Here is a 22,455-nt window from a genome sequence, read left to right on the forward strand (position 1 = left end):
TTTTATCTTTTAACTCCAACACTTGTATTTTAAATATACGTGTCAAGTAATTGTGAAATCAACAACAGTTAGCTTCTTTATTCTTCACTCTTTATTTATTTTATAAGATTTTTTATTTATAATATTTTGTATGTAAATGTTAACTTTTCGAGTTATATATTCAACTAACAATAACAATCCATATAACTAAATCAAAACTAGATAAAAGAAAAACAAGAAATAGCTTAATAAGACAGATTTATATCAAGCATTGATCATGTAAAAAGCTTTTGAAGTACATCAAAGATCTATATGCATGAGCTTACTGTAATTCCATATTCTTATAATTAATTATAACTCTTTTGAACGTGTATATGTATAGGTTTTTATGGAGGAGGAGAGTTGGTAGAACAGGCTTGAGTTATTGCTTGAGTAGCACGGTTGATATCAACACCAGCATTGCACATATTTGCAAAAGCTCCACTATACTTCATGTCATACCTTGTTCTTGATGTGCCTCCACACTGTTTCTTGAAACTCTTAACCTGCAAACTCATCGAACATAAAAATATTATTATGATCGCATTTTCGGTTGCGTTGCGCTTATCTCGATTGCGGTTATTGTAAGTATTGCGATTGTGAAATAGGTTTCGGATGACACCTTTATCACTATATAACGGTCGCTATTCCGATAATATAACGCTATTTAAATCCTTGGTTTGAGCCACTTACAAGCATCTTGAAGCAATCCCAATCATGAACGAGAGGACTCCCAGCAGATTGGACGGTGTTGAGCATCTCTGAAATCTTTTCAGGTCCAAAAACAACTGATATAATCTCATTTACACTCTGATCAGTGTGTTTCCCTAGGGAAAGTTCATCCATCAGCTCCTTGTGAGCTTCGGTCTTTCTGGGAGAGCCTTCCGGAGCATTATGATACTGCAAATATACGATAATAAATATTTTTTTTGAAGATAATAATAAATATTCTTTTAATCAAGAAAAAAACATATACTATTTACGGAAATTACATATGTAGTCACCTAACTATCACTTTAGTTTCCTTTTGGTCACCAAACTATCATCATTTTCAAAATCATACCTAATGTTACGTTTTGATCACCTATCGTTAAAAATAAACAGAACTGCTGATGTTATATTATGTTACAGTAACACGGAAGGCAGCATCACCGATAATTTGTTTTATTGGTGGGTGACCAAAAATGAACCAAAGTGATAGCTGGGTGACTAAATGTGTAGTTTACCCTATATTTATGTCGGGGTTTAAGAAAACGAACCCTATGCCAGAAATGGAGGAGGCTGGCATCATGTTGGCTGACAATATGTGGAGTGGTTGTTACACTGGAGTGATGATGATGATGATGATGAGGTGAATAATAATTATCATTATTTGGATTTGAACCCAAATAATTGAACACAGTATCCTCTGCTATTCCCTTATTTCCATATTGCATCACATGAGAACTAAAATCCACATCGTCAACTGCTGTCCTTCTTCTGACCTGCAATCATTCACAAAGTTTAATCTTATTTTAATTAATCACATGCATTCAAAGTATGAGTCTAATTTTAAATTGGTCCCTAAACTTGTAAATGTGTCAATTCATCCCTAAACTATGACTATCATTCTAAATTAGTCATTAAACTTTTGAACATTTCAATTTCATCCCCAAACTATGACCTTCATTCTAAATTGATCCTCAAACTTTTTATGCTTCTAATTTCATCCCAAACTATACGCATATACTAATGACATATCTTGTTAATAAAATCGTTGGAGTAAATTATATTATTATATGTTTGAAACAAAAAAAGCCAAGTTTTAGGCTAAACTATGGTCGAAACTAATTACATATTTGGATGAATTTGGAATATTCAAAAGTTTGGGGACCATATTAGAAAGAATGTCAGAGTTTAAGGATGAAATTAGAATGTTTAAAAGTTTAAAGACTAATTTACAATAAGAGTCATAGTTTGGGGATGAAATTGGAATATTTAAAAGTTTAAATACCAATTTAAAATGAGGGTTATAGTTTAAGGACATATGATGCAATTAAATCTTTACTTAATGGCGATTCATAATCTAAACACACTTACCACTTGATATTGCTGCTGCAGAGTTTCATTTCGCAGATCATGGATGTCACTGTCCATTTTGGATGAAAAAGTAAAATATTAAAATTCTAATCACCTGATATTTTAAAATAGTACGGATACGGATACAGACCTGTCTTCCAACCAAGAAATGCTGAAAATATCACCCAAACAAGTGTCAAATTCAGAAGGGGGACTTGGGAAATCTCCAGGACAATAAGATGCCCAACTACTTTCATTTGGATTTGCTGCTGTCACTGCATATATGTTATTTATATCTCTCGGCAGAATTCCTTCAAACATGCTTCCTGATTCACATGCTTCAACATATATAACCTGCAACACATATATATACATTCATTCAAAGTTAAATAAAATAGGGTAAATTATACCTTAACTATCACTTTTGTTCCGTTTTAGTCACTCAACTATTGCTTTCCCTTTCAAAATCATACTTAATGTTACATTTTGGTCATGCCACCATTAAAAAATTAACAGAACTTTGGGTGTGACATATTTTAAATTTTTTTAACGGTTGGTGATCAAAAAGGAACAAAACTGATAATCGGGGTACTAAAAGTGTAGTTTACCCAATAAAATATTACAAGAGGGTTGTATTATGATATAATATTGTGAAGATTAATAGAAACACCATGCTTTTGTAGGTGTTAGCTGCATGTTTTTGCTTCAACGTATTCATCAAGTCCTGTGCAGTAAGGTATTCTCCAGAAGGCATTCCTGATAATACAGAGAGAAATTGATTAACAGAATGAAAAAAAAAAATTAAAGACATTGTTTTGTTTTGAAAGCTGCTAACCAAGTAAACCGGCGGCGCCGTGATCGGCATAATATATGAAAATATAATCATTTGGACCGCTGTCCACAACTTTCCCACTTCCTCCTGTGACAGCAGTTTTGTTCCCAAGAATTGCTCCAAAAAAATTGTTCACATTTACATCTTCCCCTGTGTAATCCTATAATATAAACCCCATATTAATAAGCAATATATAAAAGGGTAAATTACTTATTCAGTCATGCAGTTATCACTTCGGTTCTGTTTCGATCACCCCGTGTACTATTTTATCAAAATCATACCTAAAGTTCCATTTTGATCATCCGTCGTAAAAAAAATCGACGATGATGTTGGTGTGTCACCATAAGGTAATACCATATCATTATTGAAAAAATAGTCGAGCTACTAAAATGAAACCAAAGTGGTAGTTGAGTGATTAATACAAAGTTTATCCGATATAGAAAAAAGGATTCTGAAGGGAAAAAAAGAGAGAAGAAACCTTGGGGACTCCATCATAGACATCTTCTCCATCAGGTTTATTGATAATGACACCAGGTCTGGGATTGTTGCCGTCGAATGCGATATCGTCGTACATGAAAACAATAATGTTTTCGTCTTCTAACCCACCATTTCTCAGAACTTGATACGCGTGACATACATCAGCCTGCGAAAAAAATTATTATATACGTCACAATGCGTTTAGTAAATAGATATAAATCCACTTTATTTATGTAGTATCAAATAATGTTACCTGATGCCTGTAATTCTCATAACCATTTGAGCCAGCAATTAAAACAGCCCATCTTTTGCCTTCAATATCGTTGTTCGAAGATAAATGGTATGGATTTCCTTTGAGTTGTCGACTTTCAACGGCAATGCAGGAGAGTGCAAGCAAAAGAAACAAGCCTCTGTAACTCATCATTTTTAATCTTAACCTGTCAAAAATCCAATGCAATTCAAAACTATATTAGTATTCACTAGTAGTGGGAAGCTAGTAATAGATAAACCCATCATTATTGGATAATTATTTTAGTTGTCATGACATAAATAAAACAAGGTTGATGAGAAAATCATATTGTAAAGTAAAAGAAGAAGAAGAAGAAGAAGAAGAATAAAACTGACCTGTTCAAGAAATGATTTTGTGGTTGGTGAGAACGGGTGATGACCTTGGAACACTATTTATAAGGTTGAGGTTTGGACTTTGGAGTGTTTGAGACGCATGGTTTAGGGTTTTGGGGGTGAAAATGATGGGTAACGTTCCATTGCCTTTTGGGCATTATTATTTTTTCAAACTTTGAAACTTCCTTCATTTTCGATTCTTCCTTTGCTTGTTTTGGACCAAGGAAGGCTTAATTTATTTTCATTTTTTTTAGTTATTGATGATATACACTTTGTAAATATAGTTGTTCGAACCCGAATCTTCTATAAAGATTTAATATTTTTTACTATTAAAGTCACTCAATAGATGGTGGTTACAATATATTATTTGTATAGAATTTTCTTAATCTATTGATATCACATACATATCCTGAAAATACGTGTTCAAATACATGCCCCTGAACATAACAACATTTTGTTTTATCATTGAATTCTTCTAAATGATATTATAATATACTAAAAAGGTTATTTTTATATATATTTATTGATTTTTTCATTAAAGATGTATATTTATTGTTGAATAGTGCAAATAAAAGAAAGAAAAACTTATAATATTTTAAATAAAAAATTATTTTTATTTTAAGTAGATATTAGAAGGCGATTGAAATTTTTATAGCAAGTGTCTATGTCTTATTTATTGATTTACCTACTTTACCCTTATAAATATCAAGTTTTAACTCATTGTTTCACACACCAAAAATTATTTTTTTAAGTATAATTTTTCTCTTTCTGATTTGTTTTTGAAAAGAGCAATATTAGAGTAGGAACTTCGAGTGTACTACGTTTGAAAGATTATGCTAACAATAGGAGGACAACGTAAACGTTTTGAGATTACATTAATCTGAACAAAATTAGTTCTAAGACAGTGAATTTTATCATAATATACTAATTATATTATTGTTATTTATTTATTATCTATCATTTATTATTTGGATTAGTTAATACTAATGTTTTTATTTTATAGCACTATTTTAAATAAGATTCCTTTAGTCCAATTCACGTCACGCAAGCATTTTGGCAAATATGGTATAAGATTTACTCAGATTATCAATAACATAAGATGGTGTGAGTAAATGAGTAACGCAATCGAATACTAGGCGAGTCCAGTAGAAACACAGTCGCATTTTTTATATTATATTTTAATTATATTTTATATCACATGTCTAAATATTATTAAATTTATATATTAAAAAACATAATGAGCATGGTCTTATATTCCCTTTTACATGATTTGAAATTTATTTCTTTAATAAGGAGAAAGAAAAAAGTTGTTTGAAACCGAATTCAGTATTTGGTAATTGGTATCAGTTAAGATTTAATTTCAACAAAATCTTATCTTTACAAATATTTGATTTTTTTTTTAATTTTGAGTATATGATATTAATTTATCTATAACATTAACATATTAGGCTTAAATACTAAAAGTCTTTATAAAATAATTAAAAAATTATTGATCGTTAACAGTAAAAATTGGATTCAATCGAGTTTTTAATTCTAGAATTTCAACCAATTAAATCTTTTTAGTTATAATTTTTTTAACTCTAATGAACATTAAGTTTGTTGAAGTAAAAACACCTTATCAAATGAAAATTATTATTTTTTCATAAAAAATACTAAAAAAATTCAAAAGAGAACCAAAAGGATAAAAATGGAACCAATAATCAGATGATCTAATGAGATGAGGTGCTAAATTCTTTAAACAATGTTAGGGGTTTGAATCTTGACATTTACGTATAGAGCAAATTGAGTTAATATGTTCGTCTCATAATGGGCCTTTACAAAACTCGATCTAGATTAATTGGTTAATAGATCATATATCATTGATTAATTCAAAAAAAGGACAAAACGGAAATTGAGAGAGAATTTTCCACATGACAATTTCTAAAATTACTGTAATAAATATCATAGATCTTAAAAATAAATTTCTACTAGCAATATAATTTCAAAATATTTTTGGCGCCATTATTATTGTGCTAATTTTGCCCAAGCCACGAAGATTAGAGTTAAATAATGGTAAAATTGTGGAATTATTTCTAAACGGTGGAACACAATAATAAGATTAAAAAACACGTTTTTCCCGTGGGTTAAATTGGGCCAATAATCCAATAGGAATAATTATTTGGCCCAATATGCCAACTTCATATTTATTTTAAAATTTACGACAAATGTTATAGTGTAAAGTAAATTTGTCAAGTCCACATGACGAGTTTGTCTAGAAATTATTTTTAAATGCGTTGAATTATATTTTAATATAACAATTTATGGCAAAATGTTTTTGGACTTTAATTGAATTTAATAAAAGTTTTCAATGTTTTAAAAAATAATTCAAAGTCTATTTAACTTGGAATTGAGCACAAAATGTTTTTTTGGACAAGAAGTACTAATATTGTTCTTACAATATCGATACCTCATGAACGGTACCAATATTGTTCATATGGTACAGATACCAAAGGTAACGGAAGTATCAATACTCACTAGGTAGTATCGATACTACAAGCATTGCTCAAATTCCAGAATGCAAAAATGGTATCGATACCTAAAGGGGTACCGATACTACTTCACAGAGTAGTATCGATACATAGGCTTAGTATCTATACTGTCAGGCCTAAAGGCTAGTAACGACTAGTTTTATTTAAAAATAAAAAAGGTAGTACCGATACTTCATATAGGAATACCGATACCCTCTGTACTGGGCAGTTTTGTTTTGTAGAGAAAAACATCTCCAACGGCTCTAAAAGACTCCCAACGGCTAGAAACGGCCACAACTTTATTCCAATATATAAATACAAGTTCAAGACACTTGAAGAAGGGTTAGAACATCTATCCAAACAATCAAACACAAGAGAAAAGCTTTTCACACTTTATTTCAATTATCTTGTAAATATTTTGTTTTTGTGAGCTAAATTCTTGTAAACACCCTACCTTTTAGAGGTTTTATTTGTTTACTTCTTTTTACCTTTGTAAAGGGGATTGGTTCTAGTTTAGCCAAGTGAAAAACTAGGGAGTTGTAAATGTTACTCTTGATCCTTGAAAAGAAAGAACAAATTAGTAAATTTGTTAGAAAATCCTTAGTGAGGAGCTAAGAAAGTGGAGGTAGACTCAGTTGAGAAGTCAAACCACTACAATTCGTTGTGTCATTTTCTCTATCTTTCATTCTCCTTACTCCCTAAATCATTTTTGCCAATTCACCCCTCTTGCAACTTTTTTGGTTGTTCAAATTGAGCCTCTTCGATCCTAACAATTGGTATTAGAGCTTGGCTCGTTAGAATACTTCACATCCTTAAGAAGATCCTCGAAGAAGCTCTACCGATTCCCGATGCAACCGACAAAAAGATGACTTCAACCTCCGATGCCTACTACATTGAAGATTCACAACCGGTCAACAAGTCACCCTACTTCAATTGAGCAAATTATGTCTATTGGAAGAATATAATGATGATCTTCATTCAAGCAAATGATCTAAGAGCTTGGAACTCTATCATGAAAAGATACACCATTCCAACCGGCGAGATGGACGATTGGAGTGATGGAGAGAAGAAGAAGTTCCAACTCAATGGTATCTTCTAACTCATATGAATTAAATTCACATTCTTTTGATGAGTTACAAGATGCTTATAATGACTTGTATTTGGAATTTGAGACCATGAATTCCAAATATAAGAAATTAATTTCAAAACTTAAAGTTGAAAATGATTTGGTTTTGAAAACAAAAGTTGATTTTGAAAAACGAAATGAATCTTTGAAAAATGATTTAGAGTTTTCAAAATCCAAAATCAATGATTTAGAAAAAGAAAATTTTGATTTGAAAGTTAAGCTTGAAAGCTTAACAAAAGAAAAGGAATTAATTTCTAAAAACAACTCATTATGTTTAAAAATGGCAAAATGCTCACATTGCCATTTTCATGGTCATATGGAACATGCTTGTCCTGTAAGGAAAATAAAATCTTTTAAAATTAGAGAAGTATGGCTTTCTAAGGGAACAAGGGGCATTGAAACTAATGTCCAAGGATCCAAAGAAATTTGGATACCAAAATCTACTTAAATGTCTCTTGTAGGTGTGTGGGAGCAATGTTGATGAAAATGAAGATGTTCAAATGCTCTAGCCACACTTGAAAAAGAATGGGTAACCTCTAAGCTTAAAAGCTTTTTGATTTTGAATAATTGGTTGCTCATTTAGTTTATGCATGCATGAGTTTTAAACTTAAATGATTTTGTGTTGATTTTTTTTTCTCATGTATGTTAAAAGGAAATTGTGATGAATATTTTAAAGTTTTAATGATTTTTCATAAATTTTTGTTCATCATAATGAATTTTGGTCAAAATTGGGTTTAAATGCAAATGATATCTCTCTAACAATTGATATCAATTTTCAAAATGCTTTGATTTTAAAATTTTAAGGTTTTGACCTAACTTTAAATGTTTATGCATGTAATTTAAAATGCAAATGATATTTCTCTAACAATTGATATAAAAAAAAATTTAATGCGTAACATTTTTGGAAAGCTTTATGCATATACACTTAATTTCAACATTTGGTATTGCATAAAGTATTTTAGATTTGGATATATTGAATTTCATGTGCTACTAACATGTTTGTTATTCTTTGTTGAAATTCAATTTTGTTTAAGTGTCAAGTTCTTAAAGTCAAATTTTGTTTGGAATGCACTTTTTGAGGGGGGCTTTTAATTTTTCAAATGATTTTTATGTCAAATTTATCACTTACTCTCTAATGTTATTTTTAAATTTATTATTTTTTATATAACAAAAAGAGAGAGAAGTATGTGTTTGAAAAATTCAATTTCTTAATGAAAAAGGGGGAGCTGAACATTTGCATTCTTTTTCCAACAATTGACATCTTTTTCAGTAAATATTTTATTAAGGGGGAGTTTTGCCAAAAATAAATTTTCAAATGTTTTGTTTTATCAAAAAGGGGGAGATTGTTGAACTATATTTTTGATATAACAATTTATGGGAAAATGTTTTTGGACTTGAATTGAATTTATTCAAAGTTTTCAAAATAATTCAAAGTCTAATTAACTTGGAATTGAGTACAAAATGTTTTTCTAGACAAGCAGTACTGACATTGTTCTTACAGTATCGATACCTCATGAACAATATCGATACAGTTCATATGGTACCGGTACCAAAGCTAAGGGAAGTATTGATACTTACTAGGTAGTATCAATATTACCAACATTGCTCAAATTCCAGAATGCAAAAATGGTACCGATACCCAAAGGGGTACCAATACTTCTTCACAGAGTAGTATTGATACCATATGCTTAGTATCAACACCGATAGGCCCAATGTCTAGTAAAGGCTAGTTTTATTTAAAAATAACAAAGGTAGTGCCGATACTCCCTATAGGAATACTAATACCCTCTATACTGGGCAATTTTGTTTTGTAGAGAAAAATATCCCCAATGGCTCTAAAAGACTCCCAACGGCTAGAAATGACCACAACTTCATTCCAACATATAAATATAAGTTCGAGACACTTGAAGAAGGGTTAGAACACCTATCCAAGCAATCAAACACAAGAGAAGAGCTTTTCACTCTTTATTCCAATTCTCTTGTAATATTTTGTTCTTGTGAGCTAAATTCTTGTAAACACCCTATCTTTTAGAGGTTTTATTTGTTTACTTCTTTTTACCTTTATAAAGGGGATTGATTCTAGTTTAGCCAAGTGAAAAACTAGGGAGTTGTAAAGGTTACTCTTGATCCTTGAAAAAGAAAGAACAAAATAGTGAATTTGTTAGAAAATCCATAGTGATGAGCTAAGGTAGTGGAGGTAAACTTAGTTGAGAAGTCGAACTACTATAAATCGTTGTGTCATTTTCTCTATCTTTCATTCTCCTTACTCCCTAAACCATTTTTTCTAATTCACCCCTCTTGACACTTTTTCGGCTGTTCAAATTGAGCTTCTTCAATCCTAACAAAATAGATCAAGATTTATGGTTTATATGAGTTTTATGATTCAGAAATTACAATTTATATTCAAGTTCATCTTCAGATGAGGAGTAGGTAAAGCACACAATAATGCCGATAGTTGAGGAAGATAAGAAGAGGAGGAAAGTTGAGGAAGATAATAAGAAGACGATGAAAATCGAAAAGAAGAAGAAGAAGAAGAAGTATGAAGACTTATCAATCTGACATAGTAAACAACTTGTAGAGAGAAGTGAAAAAAATAAAAATAGTAGTATGAAATTTGAGAAGAAGAAGAAGACGAAAGACAAATATGAAGACTTATCAATTCTACACAGTAAACGAATTGTAGAGAGGGGTGAAAAATTAAAAGAATATATGAACAAATGTTGATTTTCATGGTCTAAATATATGTATGATTTTGTCTTTACTTATTAAGTAATTATTGTATTAAGTTATTTACGAAAAGTTTACAATTACGTATGAATAAAAAATGGAAGTTGAAAATCCATAAACACACATAAAAAAGTACAATATAGAAATATGAAGTGAAAGATAAAAATTTAGATAAGTATATAAATGCAGTTAAAAAGTACAAAAAAAACCTTATTATCTAGGTCGATATTTAGAAAGATGCAAACAATGCTTTATATTGTGGCCGCAAAACTTTGGTAGACCTTGTTCTCTTTGAGTATCATCCATATCAGTATGAATTCGGCTAGATTCAAGTCGACCCTTCAACTTACTATGAAATTCTGAATTTGGTAATCATTTTTCAGAAATATTTGGTTTAGGCCAATAATCATCGTTTAAGAGATACTTAAACTCACAATTTTGTATGTTATGCACGTGTAGGCTATAACACTCGTCTGTATAAGAGTACGAGCCAACATTAATGTGAAGACATGCAGCGATAACGTGAGTGCATGAGAATTTAAAAACTTGAAATCGACCACAATCACACTATATTGTATTTAGATTACTAGTGTATGTGGCAGAATTGCCTCCTTCATGTGGTCGAACAAAGGCTTGGATAACGTAATCAGAATCAAATCTGGAAAAATTATGAACATTGATATTGCATTTGCTTGATTTTTTTTTTTTGCATTGCTTTCTCCAAATCTGGAGCCTAGTTTCTTCTTTTGTTGATCATGTTATCTATTTGTGCACTTTTTTTTGCCCAAACATTATCAAACCTGAAGTAAGTATCCCTAACAATACTTGATAGTAGAAGATGCTGAGTCCCTTTAAGCATTGAGTTTATACATTTGGCAAGGTTGGTTTTTATATGGTCGTAATGTCGACCCTGATCATCACATGCTTTTGATCATAATTCTCCTAGGGGTTTAAACTGTGAATTTATAAACTTTTTCTCCATATCTTATCAAATTTTCTAGTTATGAATGGAAGTGTAGTTATAGTAAAGCATACTCTGAAAAAAATTAAATTTAAAAATACAAAATGATGAACATAAATGAAGCATAAATAATCAATGAGAAATAACATATTACTTACCCATGTTAATAATCTCTTTTTTGATCTTTTTTTTCTTAAACTTCATCTTAGCATTAGAGGTGATGTGACGTATACAATATGTCAAATATACATGGGGAGGTGTCCTTCTATTTGTCGGTCTAGAAATTATCGCTAACAACCCAGTCGAATGGTCTGATATGAGGGAAACCCCATATGAGTGATAACATGAGAACACAAATGAGAAAGAAAAAATTTCAACTTTCCTCTGATTCATTTTTAATAATGGTGAATGTAATGGGGGAAATGTTTTTGTTACCATCATGTGCAACAACTATCATCAGGACTTGTTTGTAGATCCCATATAAAAAAGCCTCATCGAATTGAATCATTTGTTTGCAAAACCAGAACCCTTCAATAGATGACTTGAAAGCCCATAACAAGCCACCAAGAACTCTCTTTCCAGAGATAACTTCTCCGCGAAGTGTGATCTTAGAAAGAGTATAGGATCTTACAATGGTTCCAGGGATGAAAAATTTTATTGCTTGCAGCAGATGTGGTACATTATATGATTGATCCCAATCACCGTACAACAATATTATTGGTTTCTTTTTAGCCATCCATGACTTGTAGTAAGACAAAATATAACCAAATGTATTTCGGATGTATGCCACTAACAGTGAAACGAGTATCTTTAGATTGTTTTGACCAAAAGTTTGACATATGAGCATATGACATCTGAATCTAAATGTTTGTGGTCTTGTGTCAATGAGCTTATTATACATGCATGCTGGCCATTGAACCTTATGACTTCCTACAACATCTTCCATTGTAAGTATGAAACTCGTATTCTTCAGTTACACTCGTCATCATTGTGTATACAACTTACAAAATATGTTTTTTCTTAGATTCCATGACATATAATTGGAAATGAGCATTTATACAGTACTCCTTAGTTGCCAAATGTGCATCCTTTTTAGTTTCAAACTGGGAATCAATTGCCAACTCCTTTGATCCATCGTATGAATAACACTAGTGGGCATCATGTATCTCTAGCATATCATGAATTTCAAGATTCCCTATAGCATGGTAATTAATGTCATGCATTGCAACTCCATGATGATACAGAGGTAAATCATTTAGAGTTATTTGGGGTTAAGGTTATATTGGTGTTTAGGCCAAAACTTTTTGTGCATTCTGTAACCCATGACCTTTTGAAACAATTGCCTCTAATACATTAGGCTCAAGATCCAAACCTTGTCCCTCAAAAGAAGCCTAAAAAACATAGAAATCAAGTATTAGTGCGTCATCATCTCCCATTAATGGAACAATAGTTTCATCATCCCCATAAAACTCAACAAGGCTATCACCGAATCGGCCAACAAGATTATCATATGCATCACTTCTATGTGATATAGATGTTTCTGGTTCTTCTATTGCCGATGCAATTGTTGATGATGTCGAAACATCTAATGCATTTTTCAATTTCAACATAAAACTTGATCATATCATTATTTTCTGATCGCTGCAGTCCAACAATAATAGCAACAATATCATCATCAAGCTGGATTGTTCCATGTGTGATTGGACTTGATGAGATCAGGTATAGATAACTCAAACATGAAACATAAGCTTCAAGTTTTCTTTCAATTTTGTTCTTCATTTGGAGATGAGATGCATCTACATGGAACATCATGTTTACAGGCCTGTGCGACTTAAACTGAAACACACCTTTTCCCGTATTTGTCACTGAATATGAGTCAGATAAGTCATACAAAACATTTAAAACAATTCTTAATCGAAGATTAGTAAAATTTTATTTCTTTTAAAAATCATTCATTAATATTAATTGCTAAAAATTATTTAATCGCGTAAAACTGAAAAATAATATTTAATCATCCAAATCATATCAGATTTCAGGCATCAACCAAGCAGTTCAAAAGTATATCATATAACAAGTAAAACTGCCTAAAAACTACCTAAACGAAAATTTATCTTTATACTAATAAAATATAACTTTACCAAAATCTTAAACTAAAATTCATATTCATATTCATATTATATTTTACTTACTAAAATTCACACATATAACTATTACAAACCATTTAACATCATAAACATATCGGAGCATCACGGCATGTAAATATACATGCCAACTAGAAACATCAAAAGCATCAAAATATGTCATACATATATTAGGAAGTGAATCCTCGTTAAGTGATGCCAACTAAGCTTCTTACTCCACTTGTTTTTCTTTACTTACGCGCGAAACCATCACACACTAAGTATACACTTAGTGACGCATTTTCATAATAAAAATAAAGCATACTAGTATAAAAATATATCACATGTATCGTAATATAGAAAACATCACATAAGAATATTTAATAAAAATCAATTTGACTTATCAAATTCATTCTCATATAAAATTAACCCGCAAATCAATAATTTAAATATAAAGCATCCAATGCGAAATCAAACTACTTGATAAAAAAATATTTTCAATAAAATAGATTAAAACTGTACTTCTTCATTTCAATCAAATCACAACTCAATGTATAATAAATTACAATGCATGGTATGCAAGTCACAAATGAGTATATATATATTGTGCATGTAGCGCCACATAGACCATTTGCTCCATTAGTGTCGCATGGACAATTTGCACATTTAATGCCACATATAATGCACAAGTAGAGTAGAACACAATATCAATATACCAATAATAAGAAATACATCGCACCAACACCACATACATGCAGGCACTGATATCTCATGTGTACCATATAATGTATCCTGAATGTACAATAGCACCATTATCACTTACGTGCTAAGTACAATGCAGCTGCTAATACTCCACCTCATGGCAAGTCAATTATACAAAGACTATCAATATGTATATGTCAAAATATCAAATAACAATACATCGGACAGTTCATACCCAAAGTCATTCAAATATCATTTCAAAAATTATTATGAAAATATATATCATATATGATTCAAATCTTTTTCATGATCAACACATTCGATGTTGACTTATTGCAAATCTTCCTTGTTTTATACATATAATAATATAGATAAGAATGCACTCACCTGGTATGTCGACTATCAAACCTTTCTTATCGATATGTTTTATTCTCGAACCTTTTACTTAGCTTTTATCACGTTTCGGTCTATGTTTTTGTCACGGTCTACATGTACATAGTTTACACAACACATACATTTTCAAAATACATGTTAGCATCTTACTAACATAAGCGTATAATAGGAAATAAATTCCTAAAAAAATCTTTTGATATTAAATCAATTTCGACCAATCTTAACACTTCAAAATAAAACTTCAAGTTCCTCAATATCCAATTCAATGAATAAGTCACATAATATTTCCAATTTCGTAATTTGATCACTAAAATAATTCTTTTAGAATTGATCTCAATATTTCTAAATCATTTTTCCATTTAACTTCAAGTTCAAGCTCCAACAACACATGCAAGCATTCCAACAATAAATTTAAACATTACACATCAACTTCTAACCAATTTTCATTTTAAACCCATATTTCCTACTATTTTTGATTTGGTCCCTTAAACTTTACAAACTTCCAAAATGGTCCAAACAACATTTTAAAGCTTGTAGAATCATGCATTTATCATTTCTAACCCTTGTATAATTTTTTTTTTCATAATTTTCCCTATTTAATTTACCATGGCCGAAAATCAAAGGTCTCTTTAACATTGATTTCCAACTTGATTCAAGCATGAATTCAACTTCTAGATATCATGTTCATGCATGTACAATTAATCTCATATCAATTTCAATCCAAACTTCCATTTCCCACATGAAACCAAACAACTGAGCTTATCAATAATCATTTCTAATTGTTTTTCATCAAAAGCAAGATGATCCCTTACCTTAGGAGAAGTTCACGACAGCAAGGAGAAATGGAGAGAAATGGAGAGAAATCATGAAACTTCATTCTTTTCATTTAAGGCCGTTTGTCCTTTAATAAATAAAATGAAATTAAAAATTCATTTTAATACCAAATGACTATTTTACCCTTATAATCTCATGTTTATTATCAAGTCACATGACAATTTTGTTCATCCAAAGGTCAAAAATGAACCAACAAACTAATAACTTCCAACTTTGCCTTTGTACTTTTCAAAATTACAATCTTGCCATTTTTCATCAAACGGTCTATATTTATCATGGAAAATCAACTTAAATCCAATGATCCATATTAAATCCTACCATTTTAAGGTATGGAAATGACATTATTAACCTTGCCTTATCATCCTTCAAAATATCTTAAAATTCTGATTCGATTCGATTATCTGAAATTTTCTCAAACTTTATCGCTTTATAGTTAATTTTGTCATTTTCCTTGATAAAATATATCTCATAAAACTATATGCATTAGTCAATATCAAACACAAATTATGGGATGTGCAGCGCAAATATTATTAATACGTTATTTGAGATAGCAAAAATTAAATAGTGACACCATAATGATTTCATATTTACATTTTTCATCCAAAATCAGAAAAAGATTATAAGAAATTATATAAAATTTACTATTTATATATATATAATTTACACAATATAAATTCTTAAGATAATGTACAAATAAAAAACATATAAGAAATTCAATGAATTCTATAAAATTTAAAATATATTTAAAAATAAATTAAAATTGTAATAAGAGTTAGGATCCATTGACACTGTGTAAAACTCTTTTAGCTTTACACCTTTTAAGACTGTTGGATTGAAGGAAATCAAAAGTTGAAATTAAATCTTTTAATTTTATACATTTTTAGGACCGTTTGATCCTACCCTTTTTAATAATATACATATATAATTATAAAATAAAAAATTAAATTTATTTAAATCAAACCGAATATCCTCGATCAACGTTGAGAAAAAATCATTAGATAATATGTTAAGAGAAACAGACAAATTCAAGGATAAGTACATATTTAAGCCTAAGAAAAGCTACAGGATTCTGCAACATTTTTCCGAGGTTGAGACCTCATATACAAAAACAAAAGGGTAAACTACATATTTAGTACCCTATCATTTTGGTGCACTCAACTATTTTATTCAAATCTTAATTTTATTTTGATCATCACCGTTAAAAAATTAACAGAAATACTAATGTAATGTTTTCTATTTTTTCAATAATGACATGACATCACCTTATTATAATACGTTAACATCACCGTTAATTTTTTTAATGATGACATGACATTACTTTATAATAACCTCAATCATTTATCATCGAATAAAGAAACAAACCAGGATCCTTTCATACACGAATTCTAGGAGAAGGGAAAGATACAACGTTATATATAATTGCAGCAAGAAGCTTTAAAAACACCAAACAACGAATTTAGTTTATGATTCATAATTCAGTAATGTGAGATCACCCAAACATGTCTATTTTGCCCGTCTAACTAACTAACTTCTCTCATAACCATTTTTTTCTCAAGCTTGTTGATCTTTTATCACCAGATAGAAACCTAGGTAGGCTCAATAAGCTATTAACTCTTGTAATACCTTCCAAGGCTGACCACTCTTCTTCTTCCGCAACCGAAATGCACTCTGCGAGACTCCTCCTCGACTGCCCTCCCAACTTCCAAGATGATTTTTCTTCCGACTCTTCTGTTGCGGGAACGATTTCCATACAACCATGAAATGTGTCTGATTCACCAACACCTAAACTCTGAGAATCTCCTTTATTATCGGCAATAGCCACCGTCGTTTCTCCGGATTCCTTGGAAGTCCTTGTTATGTTGTTTTCTTCTGCAGATCCATTAATTGCAGGCAAATATTCGAGAAAGAGGCATACAACAGCACAATCATCATTCTTAGAAGTAGGGTACTTAAGCCTCCATGCTCGAGTCGCGCAATCTACAAGAGCCCTAGCAGCTGTTGAGCGACTAGGGGCTGACGCCACAATATCGATGGCTTCCTTATTTGAAAGCACATCCCAAACCTGCCCAAAATTAAAACTGAGCTCTCGGATAATTTATATGAACTTTTAAAGGAAAAAATATAGATATATATTTTCCCAAAACAAAGGCAGAAGGAAGTGCATTTATAAATGGACTTCTCTACAGGCTACAATGAACAGGGTGAAAGAAAAGGGTCCCTCACAGCCATGTTTTCAGAGTCCTCAACAAAATTTTCAAATTAGATTGATGTACTACAAAGAATCGAAGATGAAGATACCCCATCAGTAGCAAGAATAACAAATTCGTCTCTTTCAGTAAGGCGGCGATAGAAAACATCTGGCACAGAAATCAAACCAAAATCCTTTAGACAGAAGTCCCCAAAAGCTCTAGCCATTGCCAAACCAGGTGAGTCGTTATTGGGCAACCATACACGTGCAACCTCAGGCTCATCTTGCAAGGCAAAAACCCTTCCCTTGCATTGCTGAATTCTAGCTGCTTCCCCTAAACATAATGTTGCAAGAACTTATTAGTTCTATAGATGGTTATTCAAATAGGATAGCACAAGTTATTATTGTTATTCTGACACAAATATATGGAAAATCTGTATTTGTAAGTCATTATGTGTGTGTGTGTGAGAGAGAGAGAGAGAGAGAGAGAGAGGACTTGGCAAATCAGGCTTCAGGTCAACAGTCAATTGGATAGCAATCAGAGAATTATCTCTGTCTCTCATTGCCAGCACTGCTCTTGAGTCACCAATATTTCCAATTACAAGATCATGACCCTAAAAAACCATATTTGTCATCAAATGGTTAGATAACGTGAAATAAAACTTTCAAGGTTCTCAGACAAGACACATTAGCATGTGCAGTTTAACAAAGTTCAAATCCTATATTTCTGAACACACTTCAAAATTACTTGGCTGTTATATTTAGAAAAATAAGACAAATCCATTAACTACCCAAATGTTAAAATATTAAGCTGGGTAACACACCTTATGATTAACAGATCCAAGAGATGACTAATTTTGAATTTTAGTTCACTCAAGACTAATACCTGCTTCACCAAAGTAACAGCAGTCGTCCCACTGCAGAAACAATCGATTGTTGGATGCAGCTTTAACTCCTTATCCATTAATTTGGAAGCTTTTATCATAGACCGCTTAAGACGTAGATACATCTCCGGGAGCTGTTCATTTTCTTCAATCTCCAATGACTCGAAGCATTCATCATCCATGCTCAAAGATGCAGCATCCTCAGACACGGTGCTTTCAGGAGCATTTTCGCTCTTATTAAGACCACTCTGATCACCAGTAGGACTAGCTTTCCATTGGGTACATAATATAACAGGAAGAGAATCTCGTACTTTCTTGGAAACCATATGACCATAAGGACCATGACCATCAAATACACCACAGAATATTGTATCACTTCTCGAACTGAAATTCTAATAAAGAAACAATGAAACCAAGTCTTCACATATTGATGCCATAGAGGAAAAAGAGGAAATAAATAAAAAACTCACCTAAAGAAAGAAAACGAATATTAACAAACTAATTAAAGTGACAACGATAGATAAGTTACGTTAAAGGAAACAACGCAACAAGAAAACATTAATTAGAAGAATAACAAGCGCTAAGACTAACCTCCCAAACAAGCATGGCATCCTGATTGGTTCCTTTCTTCCCCTGTTGGGTATACAAGCATGCAACACTACTGGCACCATTCAGAAACATTCTCCCTGGAATGAGATTGAGCTCTGCTTCATCCATTGGCACTAACCCACTTGGTTTCTTCCTCCACCTACCTGACCCCTGCCTTTGCTTCTGCTTCTTAGGTGAAGCACAGGTTGTTGTAGCCCTGGCATTTGTAACTAGGCCGTCTCTATTGCTGCCACTTTTTCCATTGGCTACGGATGAGCAGCAAGAACCCATCTCAAAGTCCTATGTTCCATAAAAATCAAAATAAAACTAAAAATACATTTCAAGCATCAAAATTGCCTTCATCCTTGATAGCCCATAGTTTTTATTGGTACTTATATCACCAATTTTCCATTAAGATTTAGAATGCTTAGGTTAAAAAGAGAGTTAACCTGACAAAGGAAGACAGAGATAAACAGAGAGATCAAAGCATTTGGAAAGTAACCAAGTGCCTCACATGCATCTCATCGCTGGCTCATCATCACCCATAGGTAAGCACATTTTCCTATGATCACAAATAATTATCTAGGGAACAGTAACAGATAGTGCAGACTGCAGAAGACCCTGCTCAGCTACTCTATTTCAATCTGAAAAAGAGATTAAAACTTATTTTGTTAACTAGACAAAAATAAAGGAAAATTGTACACGGAAAGTGTTTAAATTTATGTTTAATCTAATGCTTAATAAAAAGGGAAAAAAAATGGTGCAGCAAGCTTAATCAAACAAAAAATTATTAAGAAGTGCACTACTATAAATTTTCATACAAAATGGTGCCGCAACCCTAATGACCAAGTTTGAATTTTCTTCCCTTTCACCTTCTGCTAAAATTTCATCACAATGCATTTTATTTTGCTGGTTTTCCTGGGTTACCAAACTCAATTCTCCACAACTTTGATTTCATCTCCTTTTCACATTTTTATAAAAATCCAAGATTATCATGAACAAAGATATCGAAGCAAACATAAATAGTTGGACCTAGGCTTTTCCCACAGATTTTGACCCAAGATCCTGTTCCATTTCATTGTGTTATTAAGTTGGCAAAAATATTAAAAGTGATCACGTACTCTACATTATTCTACAAATGACCCATTTATAGTCTATATGTATATAACTTTGAGAACACTGTGGATCAAATAATATTCTTTCCATATTGTGCCGTTTTAGATGATTCTCTTTTACAAAGAAAAAAGAAGTGAATGCTAAATGTTGTGAAAGTTTCAACATCTTACTGCAAAGACGAACACTAGATCAACCCATCTACTGTCTCCTCCACGAAAATTTTAACTATGTCGTCAATTAACATCAATTTCATACACACAAAAAAAGCTTTCAACCTAAATAAAACTTAGTGGAGTTATTATTCAATATCAACTAAGATTTTATATTTACGTGCGTGTTCTTTCTTCCTAAACCATGATAAAGAAAATGGCATCACAACTATTAATTCAAACTTATTAACAACATTGAGGCAAAACTAACATAAATGAAAGCTTCAAAAGATATTTTCTCAGCTTTCTCTAGCATTCGACAATTTCTACTTTGAATTTGAAATCAGGAAAAGAGTTCATAAGAGAATAATAATACCATCTGAGATGAAAGGAGAACAGGAATTCAATAATGGAAATATGCTAACAAGTGCTTCAAAATCGTAGTGATTTCATGTTCTTAAAACCTTACCCAGCGTAACATAAATGAGCCATGAATAGGGTAAACCAACTACTCAAAAGACATAATTAACTTCATTCATCAAGGTACCTACATCACCTACATCATTTAAGGAAACTAAAGGAGTTAAAGAGACTGAAGGATCGTGACACACATAATTAGGTAGAGTTGTACAGTCTTCTTTAAATGGCCTTCAATTTTAACTAAATTAAAACTAACATTAAGAAAGAATGAACTAGTATGCTTTTAAGAAACTCGGATGAGATGAGAATCTAAAATCTAGGATCATCAAATTACCAAGAGAGCCTAACTGCAGCTTCAAAAGCTTAAACAAAGTCTTATCAAAAAAAAAAAAAGCTTAAACAAAGCCTTCAGTTATCGTTTAAATTGAAAAAATAAAAAAGAAGAAATCCAAGCAACCAAACGGAGACTTCACTACAGAAAAAAGATTCAAAATTTGGGAATACCTTATTTGAGGTAAGAGAAAGACAGCTTGGACGAGAGCAAAAGCTCGATCGAGTGAAGATGAGTTTAAATTATTTGGGATAGGAAAGGGAAATTATGGAATAATCAATTTCTAGGGTTTGCTTTGATTTTGTGGGGGGTGGGGGGAGAGAATGGTGATTTTGTTTTTGTTTTCCCTTAAAATTGTCAACTGTGGTGACAAAGATTAAAATAAAGAAAGGGCGATTGAAATGCTGGAGCTGAGTCGAGTTGATTCGAGTCGAGTTAGAGTTGAGCTGAGCTGGGTTCGTGCTTCGCAGTTGCATGGAGTGAGTGTCCTCTTGTGTGCGAAGATGCTCGCTCTGTCTGCTTATTGCCGGGTTCACTGTCCGCTTGCATTTGGCCAAGCCTGTTTTTCTTTCGATAATGCAAGTATCTTTTTAATAAACTTCAGATTTAATACTTAAATTATTAGTTTTATTCTGTTTTAGTACCTAAATTTCATATTTTTTCAAAATCATACTATGTTTAGTTTATATTTCATTTTTTGTAACTTATCGTTAAAAACTTAACAGTGATGTTGATGTGTCATCATAAGGTAATATCACATCATCATTGAAAAGATAATAAAAATATCATGTTAGTAGTTCAGTTAAGTTTTTAACTACATGTACCAAAATGAAAAGTAAAATAAATGTTAAGTTTAAAAAAAATTGAAGTTTGGGTACTAAAATGAAATAAAAGCAATAGATTAGGTGCTAAACTTGTAATTTACCCATAATTTTTAGTGTTTTTATCCAAATACAATTTAGGGTAAACTACGTATTTAGTCACTCAACATTACTTTGTTCGTTCTAGTCACTTAAATATTTTTTCAAATCATACTAAATGTTACATTTTGGTTCTATTTTAGTCATCTACTGTTAAAAAATAAAAATTGGACGTAATAATTTCCTAATTTTTCAATGATAATGTGAGATTATCTTATAATGACACATAAATATTACTATTATTTTTTTAACAAGTGATCGAAACGGAACTAAAACGTAACTCTGGGTATAACTTTGAAAAACAATAGTTGAGTGACCAAAACGAACTAAAATAATAGTTGGATGGCTAAATATGCAGTTTACCCTCTGATTTATGATTTATGATTTATGCTCCGAAAAATAATAATTTATAGTTTAATCAGAAATAAGATATTATTATTATTATTATTATTATTGCTAAAATTATATTTGAAAAATTAAATA

General features: G+C 31.4%; 2 protein-coding genes across 2 annotated transcripts; both read right to left on the reverse strand.

Annotated features, from left to right (window-relative positions):
• Positions 1-224: 224 nt before the first annotated feature.
• Positions 225-4,030, reverse strand: LOC120152830 (vacuolar-processing enzyme-like). Its single transcript, XM_039164951.1, has 10 exons — positions 4,010-4,030; positions 3,639-3,822; positions 3,387-3,551; positions 2,912-3,068; positions 2,747-2,832; positions 2,228-2,430; positions 2,098-2,146; positions 1,278-1,502; positions 712-918; positions 225-524 (listed from the first exon to the last, which is right to left on the reverse strand). The coding sequence occupies exons 2-10, from the start codon at positions 3,807-3,809 to the stop codon at positions 366-368; spliced, it is 1,422 nt and encodes a 473-aa protein (XP_039020882.1). The 5' UTR covers positions 3,810-3,822; positions 4,010-4,030; the 3' UTR covers positions 225-365.
• Positions 4,031-16,809: 12,779 nt separating this feature from the next.
• Positions 16,810-21,533, reverse strand: LOC120152836 (probable protein phosphatase 2C 6). Its single transcript, XM_039164957.1, has 7 exons — positions 21,226-21,533; positions 19,486-19,680; positions 19,040-19,336; positions 18,451-18,840; positions 18,061-18,178; positions 17,675-17,898; positions 16,810-17,438 (listed from the first exon to the last, which is right to left on the reverse strand). The coding sequence occupies exons 3-7, from the start codon at positions 19,325-19,327 to the stop codon at positions 16,911-16,913; spliced, it is 1,548 nt and encodes a 515-aa protein (XP_039020888.1). The 5' UTR covers positions 19,328-19,336; positions 19,486-19,680; positions 21,226-21,533; the 3' UTR covers positions 16,810-16,910.
• Positions 21,534-22,455: the final 922 nt, after the last annotated feature.

Source organism: Hibiscus syriacus, unplaced genomic scaffold (genome assembly GCF_006381635.1).
Source record: "Hibiscus syriacus cultivar Baekdansim isolate YM2019G1 unplaced genomic scaffold, ASM638163v2 tig00111095_pilon, whole genome shotgun sequence".
NCBI lineage: Eukaryota > Viridiplantae > Streptophyta > Magnoliopsida > Malvales > Malvaceae > Hibiscus > Hibiscus syriacus.